Below are 13,391 nucleotides of genomic sequence, written 5' to 3' on the forward strand. Positions count from 1 at the left end.
TATTCTTAAAAATTTATGCAACATCAAGATAACAATACAAAAGCAATATAATATTTGTAGTATTGCTATCAGGATTTAAGTATGTAGTTTTTTGAGTCAAACTCATTAACCCATAATTCACAAGCCCATCTCTCATGAGAATAAATGGAACACTTAGCACTCATTGGATCTCACTGATGCCCACAGAGGTAAAGCATTGGGACTTCCTGGGAGGTCACCCCTCTCAATACTACTCCAACTTGAGAGCGCTTAACTACAGAGTTTCCTCCAAGGTTAAACCCACTCTGCTTGTAACCCCATTTGGAAAACCTTCACCAAGTGTTGTGTCTTTTGAACCATTCATTAGAAAGCCCCTTAAGCTCATCAATTGATAAGTAGGAGATAATTTCCATAGCAAGTCAAATTGTGATATTGTTATCAAATTTAATTGTGTAGCTTTTTGAGTCAAACTCATTGACCCATAATTCATGAGTAGTGATTCAACACGAATCCATCGCTCATGAGAATAAATGGAACACTTAGCACACATTGGATCTAGGTGATGTTCACATAGGTGAAGCATCGGGACTTCCTAGGAGGCCACCTATCCCAGTTTTACTCCAGGTTGAGCGCGCTTAACTAAAGAGTTTCCTTTGTGGTTAAAATATAATATTTCACATCACATTCACATAAAATAATACAAATACAGTTTCCATTTCTCAAGGGTTGCTTAACATTGAATCATATTTATGAAAGTTTTATTGATTAGGTTTAATCTCGAGTATAATGTCCACATTGATAATGAATGTCTTATAGGTGATCCCATAAAAGAATACATAAAGTACATATAATACCACTAATTGCATTCAAACATGTGACATCTAATGCACATGTCCAAGGGTATGCAATGATAAACCAAATACAATACATGATTCCACAAGGACCTCTATTAAGTTACAATACATAATACACAAATACATAGATACATCAACTGAATGTAGAGAATGTCTCCAAGAGATAAGAATAATAATGGTACACTCACAACAATGGAACATCCAACACCAGTACAAATATTTGAAGACCCCAATGGTAAGAGAGTCACCTCCCAACCTCGTGGTAACCTAATCAAGTCCACTCCCACCTTTTGTTGGGGAGATAAATGTGATCAAATATATTAATAATTGCTTTGACTTAACACCAAAATCCAAAAGGAAATCATGAAAGGCAGAACATTTGTAATGCATGTTGTAATTTACTAGAATGCTTGATTGAGAAGAAGAAAGAACATCAAGATGCAAGTGTATCTTCTTCGAAGAAAGAGCATGCAGATGTAGGTGTATCTCCTTCTTGCTAGAGCACTCCTTTATTGAGCATTCAATGATGAAAATAAGCTTGATCCATGGAGAACACCTTAGATGCTTGAGAAGTATAGATCTTGGATGCTTAAATGCTTGCCTTGATTGCTTAAACGTGAATACTTGATTGTGAATGCTTGGTAATAATGATCATGTTTACCAAAATGAGGAGAGATAAGGTGTTTGAATCTCTCACAACATCTTATGGATTAAACCACAAGCATGCCAATAGTTAATCCAAATACCTCACTAAATCACATAGATGGGGCCTTGGTCCCAATTTGGGTTCAATCTTCACGAAACAAAATGTATGGGACTTATTGTTCCTAGGAACACCCAATTAGAGCTTAATTTGGGACAATGTGTCTTAAACAATTAGGTGATGCCAAATTATGAAGTACAATTGGTTGCAAGATCCGAATAGAACATGAAGGCAACAAATGATAACATAGGACCTAGGTGATGAAATAAATTATGTGATTGGAGGAAAAATAGAGCACATGTAGAAATAAAGGTATGCCTTGATCTTAAAGAAGATTGAAATGATAAAGGATGGTCTATGTTTGAATTAGGTGTCCATTTAGTGTTATATGAAGTCTTACTATGAAAATACAATAAAGTGGGTGCTAACAAACATGAAGATATATACACACATATCAAACACTTACAATTTACAATGGTACAAGTACCATTTTCTACATTCTATATTGTTGCTTTTTTTACCTAACGTGCATGTCTTCCTACTTCTCAACCTCCCTATTCTCATAGTTATTCAACCCATTGTTCACTAGAACTATTTTTGCATGCTTAGATCCTTTTCTCTTTCACAACTATTTCCTGCATTCCAATTCCGCAAAGTATTTATCTTGCACCACCAACCCTTCCAATATATCTTTCCCAAAATCTTCTTCTACCTCCTTTCAATTCCCCTTTCTTCCACCACAATTGAATTTTATGTGGCCTTAAGGATTTCTCGCCATACCTTACTCTTCCTCTCCTAAACTTCTTGTGTTTTCGTAGATTGTGCACACCTAACCAACCTTCCAACATTAAAATAGTGAATCAGCAAGCACTCATTCTCAAACTCTAATGGAAGAACAAAAGGTTCACTTAACCCTATAGCATGAAAAATCGGGTTGACATAGATACACATTCACACAAATCCTACATAAGCCACCAATTCTCTATTTTTCATTGTCAATGAGCTATATACATACTCCCTTAACATGTTCTCAATTTCTTTGAGAATGTCTACTACTTATCATCTTTTTAGCTTTTAGATTCAACTATGTGCAGTTTTTTAACATCGTTTGGAAAAAAGAAATTGCACACGATTGAATCCTGAAGCAAAATAAATGATGGGTTATTACTGTGGAAATCTAGTATCTAATGATGCTCATAAATTTTAATCCAAATTGAAGCCTTTTTCACCGATGTCTTGCCCAAATCAAACCAAGGCCCATACTGTTACCCAAAAACCAAGTACCTTCCTTAAAGATTTTTTTTTTCTATCCTCCTCTTATTAGACAGCAATCTACATCAAGCTTTGTGCCAAAAAAGTTAATGCTTGGCCATGCACAACTAGGCCAAGTAAACCCCAACCATGCCCTTCCTCTTATCTGTGATTGACTAATCTTTATAAACTTTGCAATGATTGCCATTTTCTTTAAGATTTCTACTGTTGCAATTGAAATATTGTTTAGAATATTATTAATCAATATGATTTGATCAAGCCAATAGTGGCATGGTTTAATGATTATAGTGTTGAGTATAGTAGCATGGTTTGATGGTTAAATTGTTATCATTCTTGCCATCCAGATGGTTAAATTGTTGAGTTATCATTCTTGCCATCAAGATTCAAATCTAAATTGCAGGTGAAGCTAACATCACTGGTAATATTTGAGGAAAAAAGGTACACCCTATGGACGAAGCCAACATCACTCGTGATATTTAAGAAAAAAAAGTACACCCTATGGCAGGGAAAATCAATTACAGATGAAACCAAAACATCAAATCATTTATAGTTTCCAATTATAATATCATGCTTATTAAAGTTGACGACCTCAAATGTTTTTAATAATCCTTTCCAACATACATTAGTCGATCGGGACGCTATTGCTCCCCATATAATCTCATTTTACAAAATCTCTACCTCCGGACCATCTTTACTTTCATAAATCACATAGTGGCAGTGGAATATATAGAACGTATTATCTACCTGTTAAAACTATAATTCACACACTGCAAATCCATGCAAGTAATTGGGAATACAGATCAGCTTCTGGCTCAACAGAAAATTTATAGAATAAATTTGATTGCTCACGGCCTTCACATTTTCAGAATAATTTCTGACCGTTAGTCTCAAACCATTTTGTATTATAACACGTTTACAATATGATATTTATCCACTTTGAAATTTGAAATAGATAAAACATACTACATTATCCTTCAAGGTACGATGGCATCACGAACAGAGATGAGGTTTACCCACAATCACAGGTGGATTCATCTAAAAAAATTGTACAAGCCTCATTCTAATGCCAACTTGTCTCCCTCAACATGACTTTCACAATTATCTCCTTTTGAAGCAAGCTCTATTACAATTGGATTATCTGGAATCTAAAGCCATGCCCTCTGGCTTTGTGTTTTCATCATTGCCTATTTTTTCCACGTCCATTGGTTCACCCTCTCCCTTCTGTAAAAATCAATCAGAACAAGATTTATGGTCAATTTCAACATCTTAAGAGACTAGACTGAGAAATGTACAGTTGTAATAAATTTCCAAAATTGTGCGTGAATGATCTATGAATTTTCATTAATGGTAAAACAATTCAAAACAGATAAACCAAGGAAAATAAAGGAATAGTGATTTATGTCAATGGGCACCATTTGAGTGTAACCCAAGTCCAGAACACCACCACAATAAGGTGGCCTATAACATGGTATTCAGGGGCACTGTAGTATAACAAACATAGGGCATATTTGAGGATGACGAAATTTCCAGGTCTTAAAAATGCAAACTGAACTTCTCTCACCAAGAGGAATACAGAAGAATTAAAGATAAAATTCTTCAAATTATCTAATTAAAGTAATCAAAAGCAGATTATCCAAGAACTGGACATTGACGCCAATGTTCGTTTCACTAAAATAGAAGACATGATAAGAGAACAGAAGGCCCTTATACCTTTTCTAAACAAATAACAAAAAATTCTCAAATAATGCATATGCAGGCATCGCTGATTAATTGCATTCATAAAGCTCTCAAAATGGGCCATTCACTTGGATCAATACCTTTGCTTCAAAATCCTCCAATTTGTTTAGTCTTGAAAAAATGTTTCCATAGAACTTGGCATCTTTCTTATTGTGTTCAATTTGCTTTTTCTTTAGTGTCTTATACTCCAGTCGCACTTCTCTGCACATAGACGAAAAAAAGGATGCACTGCATTTGAGAAATTCATACTTCAGCTAGTTAAGCTCAATATTTTAGGCCAAAGATCTCTCTCGTGTACCTATTTTGTGGATCTATCTCCTGTGCTTTCTTGATATCTAGTTCAGCTAAATCCAGATCTTCCGTCTCCATGTATGCTTGAGCTCTTCTATACAAGGCTTTAATGTTTTGTGATTCATGCTGCAGGACCTGTAGATTGCACGACACCGCATAAAATTTTGCAATTACCCTTTGACAACCTATTGAGATTACAGACTATAAAAATTCACTGAAAAAACACATTGTAACCAATATAAATTGCTCCTACCAAACCTACTAATGATTGGATCTACAAAAGCTACTCATAGTCATGATACCAGCCCAGCAAGTACGTAAATTTACTGCAACAATCCGCAGTCAACCTGCTAATCAAGCTAGTTATGACAGAATTTTTTATCTGAATACCATAAGAGGGTGAATTTAAACTACAACGTGCATCAAAATTATGAGCTCTAAAACTGTGAATTCTTGACAGCTCATTTGTTTACCTCTGAACATAGCTTAATTGCTTCCTTAAAGTCCTTCAATTTAAGGCAGCAAGCTGCATTATTCAGGTAACAAGATACTTTAAGAGCCTTTGATTGTTTCTTCTCAGCATTGAACTCTTCCTCATGCTCCACATATTTTGCAGCCTGGTTCAAATGACAAAAGACTTCTTATAGCCCGAATAACTGTAAAGACAAGTCTGAATCCTGACTAGTACCAAAGTTCAAGAAATTAGTGACAACAGAAAAACTCTAGAACATAGAAACAACACTTATGTGTGCTTTGTCACCAAAGAAAACTAAAGAACTCAAAAACAACACTTATGTCTACTTTATCCCCAAAGAGTTGCATATATCCTAGAGATCTTTAGGTGCCAAACATACCATCTCATATTTCTTTGCTGCTCTCTGATACTTTCCAATCTTAAATAGATTATTTCCGTCCTCTTTCCTCTGTTTAGCAGCCTCAATTTTCTCCAGTGGATTCATCTCCCAGTCTTTCTTTTCCTGTCATTACACCATTGGACCATTGAGTTTTACTGTAATAATTTAGCAACAACAGATTGTCATAGACTTTGAAAAAACTAGGACCACTCCAGTTCTTAAGCAATGTGCTTAGAATAAAGATATATTTACCCATGATATATCCAGAGGAATGTGCAAAATCTAATTGCATAAAAGTCAAATATTCACTTGTATACTCTGTAATAACAGTATATCTTTTCTCCCTCACCTTTGTAAATGACACCATTTCAACCTCATAGATTAGAGTTGAATTTGGTGGAACCACAGCCAAATCCCTTTGGATGTCAACAATTCCATATCCATATTCAGGATATATTGTAATTAGAGCTACCTCGCCCTTCTTCATTGTTGCTACAGCTTTATCCAGACCAGAAATAACGTGTTCTATGAATGACCAAATTAAAAACAAAATTAATAAACCATTTTTGCAATGTGAAACTACACTTCAACATTTAACTGTTATTCATAAAGCAAATTAATGCTTCTCATGTTATTATCTTCACACATTCATATTGCTGCAGCTCCAACAACTTATGTACTTCATCTCATGAGTTTGAAACTCACCTTCCCCTATTATAAATTGGAAAGGATCCTCGCCTTCGGATCCCTTCTGCTCAAAAACCGTGCCATTTTGTAGCTTAGCCACATACCTGACTGTCGGAGATCATCATTCTAAATTTTAAAAAGTGACTTCAATTTGTTGTCAAAAAAAATAAAGATAAATGACTGAAAGCTTAAGTTTATAACTTTAAACAATCTTGTTGCTTCTAGCATTCTCTGACAACAATATGCATTATGACTAGGTCACCATACTGTCAATTCACCTTCTCTCAATCAATACCCTTAATAACCATAAACCCTATATCAATGAGGAATATTACACAAAGAAACTGTCTGGAAGTTGGACACCGTGTCTTTTTTCAGATATCCCTGAGCAATACATACTAATAAAAAGTAGATATATTTGACAATTTCTTTATACTATATTTGACAATTCTTGGAATGTGCACTTACTCTGAACAACTGTCCCATCACTTGGTTTATCATACCCTTCACCTTTTTTCAAGATTTTCTTGATAACCTGCTTATCTTCTGTAATTTCTTTCACGGGTTTAAATGAAATTAGTTCGAGAGTGACAATGAGGTTTGCATTTGGTGGAACTGCAACAAAATCCCCTGTAGCATCCCTACCCTGCTCGCCAAAAGCATCTGTGCAAATTCATATCAGATTAAAAACTATTTACAGACTAATTATACGGCCAACATATCTACACTGCAAAATAGTTCTTCAGCAAGAGGCATCAAACAATACTTAAATCTAAAGTTACAGATTAAAATAGCAGCAACATGTGAGAGAAGAGGAAGTAAATTTCCTTTCACGCCATATGTTCTGTAGTTGGACCATTTGGTGAACAGGAAAAAAAATAGGAGGCATGCTTCTACCCAAAGAGACTTACCGTTTGCTGCATCTAATACATAATACGGGAAGACAGGGCTTGTAGTGAAATATCTTTTGCCTTCAGAATAAGAGACAAATACCATAACATATAAAACTTAAAAGTGAAGGTCTTGGATAGAGGCCTCCAGAGACCATCAATAATTACAATCATTATCCAAACAGTTCAAAAAGCTAATAAACCAGAGTAAAACAGGATACCCCAAAATGGTTGAAATACTTCTATTTTTATCCATCCAATGAACGTAATTTTAGATTATACATATTAACCAAAAAGAAAGACAAATATTAGTCCATCAAGAAAGAAGGCCTGAAGAACTCATTTGACAGGCTATTCAGAGGAACCAGGGCTCCCAGGCATAAATCAAATAAGTCTTGCATCATCTCTTAAAGTTAAAGCACAATAATGATCACAAATAAGACACCAGAAATCCAGTTCCAACATACAGCATCACTGGTTGAAATAAGATTTGGCGGAACGTAAAAGATGAAAGCAATTTTTCATTATGCATTCATAGTCAGTGAGATGAACACAAGCAAAAATTAAGATGCAAGGAGCATGATAAAGCACATTTGATGGCATGGTGCCAATTCACAAAAACATCCCAGGGAAAATAGAAAAGAACAGTTACACAGGGGTTTTATTGTGAGAATCGCCTTTTCTCCACTGCTCATTGTTTTCACTGCCTTTGCAATGGCAGGACAAAAGTTTCCTACAGCACACAAGTATTATAAAAATTTAGAATCAAAAGAGCTTTAGCAGTTGCAAAAAGAATTCTTTAACACCAAGTGTGGATTGTTAATTTCAAACGAAATGTAGTCATTACCATCATTAAGATAGAACTCCACGCCTTCCTCTCTTGTTTTCGCCACAAGTGCTCCATCCTCAAGTTTAGTTTCATATTTCACTGGATCAATAAATGAAGCATAATTAACAAAATGATTATTCTTTTCACATGACTTGTGATAAAACATAATCTCATTTATATTCTGCCAAAAAATCATCCACTTTTGTTTTCTGGGAACTAACACCCACTGCAATCACATGATGTAGTAGTAATTCAAACCATAATAACATAACATATGACTCAACACTCAGAAAAAATAATGCAAAAATAAAGATACATTCCCCAGCTTCATTTACAAAGGAAAACCCACTGTTTCCACCAGGCAAATAATAGTTCATATCGCATCTCATCAAAATATAGGTACCTCAAATAAATGGTACAATAGAGAAGAAGATAAAGACCAATTTTCAAATTTGACATTCAAACCATTTTTAAAAAGGGCTTTTGGGTTCAGATCAAGTACCAGTCACCTCATCTGCATATTTGGGTTTCTCATCTTTCTCTCCTTGACAGATTATTTTCTTAAGAATACTACCATCCTTGCATATATCGACTACACTAGTCCAAGAGATGAGTTCCACATCAAGCTGAATGGTGGCATTGGGAGGAATAGAAGGAGGTCTGCCAGCAGAGCCATATGCTAATTCTGGAGGTATTGTAAAGACTGCATTTTCTTCTTTCTTCATTGTAATGATTCCTTCATCCCATCCTTTGATAACTTCACCTAAAACAATTCAGGGAAAGAAAACTTGATCATACAATTCAAATGAAAATAAAATGTAGAAGAAATTAATCTATGTAAACATAAGTAGCAGTGGATTAAAGGAAGTATTTCAACAAAAATATTTGTGTTGGATAAATTGAAATCAGTACAAATGTAAACTATAATGGGCAATTAATTGATGTGCCTATCAAGAACATTGATTACATGCGATATATACAAAAACACTGACCCATCCAGAATCAACACATTACAACATATAGAAACATATAAAGAAACCAAAACCAGGATGCTTGAACATGCATGTGGAAACCTGTGAAGAATATTGATCCCTTCAACACAATCCAATATATAGAGACGCCCAAAGCGAAGTTGTTCAAAAGGAACCCATACAGAGCCATGTAAAGCATTAAAAAATCACTTTTTTTATGTGGGATTTTCTTTTTTACCTAATTAGTTAGTTTTTAAACATATTAAAAAGCAAAGATCCACCATGTAATTTTTACAAGAAGATAATTCAAATGAAATATTCTTACTAAAGGGGTAAAGATTGAATGAACTAGGAACCCCTTGATCATATGCAAGTTCTATTTCTGCTTCAGGGGTAGATTACATGACTTGTTTTGCATCAACGTTTCAGATTACACTTTGTGATCCATCATCAGGATGTTAGAGAGCATAAAGAGATTTAAAAAATTAAAGTTGTCTACTAGTAATCTCATCAAAATATATTTCCCATTAGGCTTCCCAAGGAAACCCAGGCTTGGCCATTGGAGGAATTTTCAATCAAGAGGGGGAACTACTCCTAGCCTGTGCATCACACACTAAACATTCAACCAACATCATGGTGGACAATCCGGTTATTAAAAAATATTGAATCATGAACTTACAATATAAGCAGTCCTCATGTCCTTAATACTAATGGGTATTTAGGGTTCTGATATTGTTAAGCAGCTGCTTGGCCTATGAAAACCTCCCACTGCTTATATACACTCCATGTACATGCTTTTATGGTAATCATGAATGGTTTTCTATTTCCATTTCAACTAGATATATCCGTTGTACTACCATTCCTTCTGGATATTTTGTTATTTTCTTCATGATGTTCCTGTTTATGCCACCTTTTGAATGGCACACTGCTCATATCATGATGCAGCAGCCAACTTGGTGTTAGTATCTCATCCTATTCGCCCATGATGATTACAAATCACTAATTTCCTAGGTTTGGCAATAAATCCTCTTCCATGATTTAAAAATGAGGAGATTCTCATTTAGTTTGAATCTCCATGGGAAGCTTCAAGCTACAGACTTGCTTATCAAATATCAAGAGTTAGCTCTAGCGGGCAAATTCACAAGGGCTTAGTGTTGGCTAAAAGTTTTGTAAGCCACTGTGACCACAGCATACAAAAATGGGAACTTGAGGTAACAATGTAGTGAGATAAATCTCTCCTCTCAACAATAGGGGAGGCTCCCTTCTTACCATAGATGACTACAACAAAAACCCAACTGGAATTGACAAATGGGTAGCTCACTAAATCTATTTCTCTTCTTTCAGGAATGATCTTTCACTAACAATTACTATTTGCAATCTAACAAAAGGAATCCATTGCTACAATAATACAAGTGGCTTAATAGTTGATGTAAGAACAACCTTAAGACAGCACTTATAACTTGACTTGTGTGATTGACAGCAAGAATGTAATGTCCTCGTTTTTGGCAAGGCCATGCAGTTGATGGAGTTAGCTCATCATAGGAACCCTCGTGAGCTAACAGGGTGTTTTGGGGGTCCTAGTTGTGGATTTACTATTTTTAGTAAGTCTATTCTTGGCAATTGCTATTTTTGGCAGTGCAGTGCAATGGGTGGCTTTGGCAGTTGGTCATCACCTGCAATAAATAAGGTTAATAATTGCATGAGCTTTTATTTATTCAATAATTATCAAGTTGTATTATTATAATGATATTTATATTATTATAATAATAACTTTATGAGATATTTCTAAAGAGTATGTTGGAAAGTTTCGAGTGTTGAGTTCTTTAGGGAAACTTCCACAATTTCTGAAGTCGAGTTTGTTTTGGAAACTTTGGCCAACGAAAGATTATAAAAGAGAGCTCATTTCATTGGGAAAAGCATGCTTGAGAATTAATTTTCTTTTGTTGCCTTTGTGGCTTTTTCCTGAATTCTAATTTCTTCGCCCTTGTTGTCGTATGAGGGTCTGAAGTTGAGTGGGCAATTCGCTACTGGGGTATAGTGATTTGTGATATTCTGAAAATTTATTATATCTCCCTAACTATGTTTCCTATGGCTAGGAGTTATTTTTTGGCTGAAAGATTGAATTCTGAAGGTGGTTTAAGAATTGCATTTGCAAATAGATTGGCTAAGTCTCCTACTATATCCTTGTGGCTAAGGAGAGATATTTGTGGACATCTCGAATTGTAGTAATTCGAATTAACTGGCAATTGCGAATTCTGATTGTGGAGAACGTTTGGTTTTCTGAGGTCGGCATTTTAGTGTGGCAGCATTTGTGAAATCAGTATTGTGCCCTAGAGGGTAGCATTGCATATTGGGGACTACAGACGGCTTAATTCCAGACCTGCGTCCATTATTCCAGCTGTTGGACGTAGAATTGTTACCTGTGGCTGCTCTTTTGGAAGTCATGCCATCACTCAAAGCACCCGTAATTGTGGCCAGCCTGCAATTCCATTTCAGGCATTGATTTGTGTTTGAAGGAAGGCACGGAATTCATTTTTGGATAGCAACCTTCATCTACGTTTGCCATTTAGAATTGAGGAGCCAACGTGATAATATAGAAGGCATTGTTGGTGGGTCGGCTAGCCAAAAACACTTGCTTTTGAAGTGCCAATAAAATAAATTTGTTCTTCTGATTGATGTTTGTCCAAAATAAAGTGCAAAGTATATCATTCAGTTACAGTCTGATTATCTATATTTCATCTTAAATTTCTTGAAGTTGCTGATTTCAATACAATAATTAGTAAACTTTGAGGAAATTGCAAAAACAACTAGTGCAAATTGGAAGCCAATTTGGGTCTTTACAAAGAACCGAAAGTCTCTTACAAACAACCTTCATGAACAAAGGGCAAACAACTAACAAAGCTCAAAGTCTTTGTTCAACTATTCTAATATAAAGTAATATACTAAGAAGTAAAACTCAAAGTCTTTAAATCCTAATACTTGCCGCCACTATCAAACTATAGAAATCTTGTCTCTGAAACCTCAAAGTCTGTCAAGAACAACACCAAATGCGCAAACACTTCACAAAATGAGAAGTAACAAAGACAAATTAATCAATGCAACATAAGAAACAAAGATTAATTCCAAGCTTCACAACACAAAGTTTGGTAAAACTTGCTCCTTTATTCACTTTAGATATTTGCAACAAGAAATACAATGCCTTCAAGTTACAAGCCCAACCTTCTTCTATAAAGCAAAAGATGATTATTTACAATGAGCTTTCTCCTTTATATAGGAAAATAGAAGAGAGAAAATTGGAGGCAAACGAGGAACTCTCAACCACTTTGACTTATTCTCTAACAAACTCCTAACTAACTATTTTGACTTATTCAAAAGTGCATGGCTATTGCAATTGCAAATTGACTACATGAGTTGATTGTACAGGGACATTTTATCCTGTACTTACAACATAATCTCTCTTTACATGTAATCTTTGTCATCCTACTTCTAAAACATATGGAAAATTGAAATGTTGAGAGTCTCAACAATCTTTGCAAATTTCTGTAGTGAGTTACGCACAACTTCACCGTCAGGTTCATCAGTCTACTCAGCCATCATTATGATTTTTCGATATGTACTTGCTACTTCCAAAATTTCTTTGATACAAATTTCCTTCTTACTGTATACTTCATCTAGTGAATTCTTCCAGCTTGCAAATGCATTCATTGTACTGATATTGAAATCATTCGCTTCAAGCTATAAGAAAATTGCTTTAGTGAACCCTGTAAGAATATCCTCTTCTTTCTTGAGTTCATAATTCTCAATGATAACTCCACATGACAGCTTCTTGTAACATTCACTGATCATGTCTTCTTGCTCATTAATCTTTATTACTGTTGCCTTCGCATCTTTCATGAGCTATTGCAAAACTTGTTCTTAGTTAATCATCAGATGCTTGTAATCATGATACATCTCAAAAAATGAGATAACTTCATAATCACATAAACTATCCAAATCAAACTCCATCATACTTTTCCAAGCACCAATGTTTCCGTTCAGCAACTCTAATTGTCGTTTAAGTGATTCTTGAATATCACTTAATTGGGCAGCAGCTTCCTTTCTTTTCCTCAGCATCTTGCAAATATCTCGAATGATCTAAACACCCTGTGCTTCAATACTGGCAACCCACTCATCTACAACTTAAGCCTTTCTTTTCATTCTTTCAGTACACTCAGAAGAAGCATGTTCAAAACTTGAAGAAGATTTCTTTATCTCAATTATTTTCAAAAGATGCGCATTCTCTCTTTTCAGCATATTTTTCTTTTCCAACAATCTGTCATTTTTC

General features: G+C 35.0%; 1 protein-coding gene across 3 annotated transcripts in view; it reads right to left on the reverse strand.

Moving 5' to 3' along the window:
- Positions 1-3,613: 3,613 nt before the first annotated feature.
- LOC149537838 (peptidyl-prolyl cis-trans isomerase FKBP62-like) overlaps positions 3,614-13,391 on the reverse strand; it is a 65,242-nt gene continuing 55,464 nt past the window's right edge. The window contains exons 3-14 of one of the 3 annotated variants that reach the window (XR_016355915.1): positions 8,599-8,859; positions 8,115-8,195; positions 7,920-8,000; positions 6,846-7,040; positions 6,396-6,485; positions 6,040-6,215; positions 5,691-5,813; positions 5,310-5,453; positions 5,099-5,183; positions 4,844-4,971; positions 4,626-4,746; positions 3,614-4,029 (exon numbers count right to left, since the gene is read on the reverse strand). Coding sequence is in view for 1 of the 3 variants with exons in the window: in XM_089799229.1 (XP_089655355.1) it covers positions 3,943-4,029; positions 4,626-4,746; positions 4,844-4,971; positions 5,310-5,453; positions 5,691-5,813; positions 6,040-6,215; positions 6,396-6,485; positions 6,846-7,040; positions 7,920-8,000; positions 8,115-8,195; positions 8,599-8,859 (1,487 nt within the window). In the remaining 2 variants the exon portion in view is untranslated. Of the gene's footprint in view, positions 4,030-4,625; positions 4,747-4,843; positions 4,972-5,089; positions 5,184-5,309; positions 5,454-5,690; positions 5,814-6,039; positions 6,216-6,395; positions 6,486-6,845; positions 7,041-7,919; positions 8,001-8,114; positions 8,196-8,598; positions 8,860-13,391 lie in introns of all 3 variants that reach the window. The other 2 variants (XR_016355916.1, XM_089799229.1) reach the window with 2 other exon arrangements.

The sequence above is a fragment of the Cupressus sempervirens genome, chromosome 9 (genome assembly GCF_028749045.1).
Source record: "Cupressus sempervirens isolate cs-2001-9-10 chromosome 9, ASM2874904v1, whole genome shotgun sequence".
Taxonomy (NCBI): domain Eukaryota; kingdom Viridiplantae; phylum Streptophyta; class Pinopsida; order Cupressales; family Cupressaceae; genus Cupressus; species Cupressus sempervirens.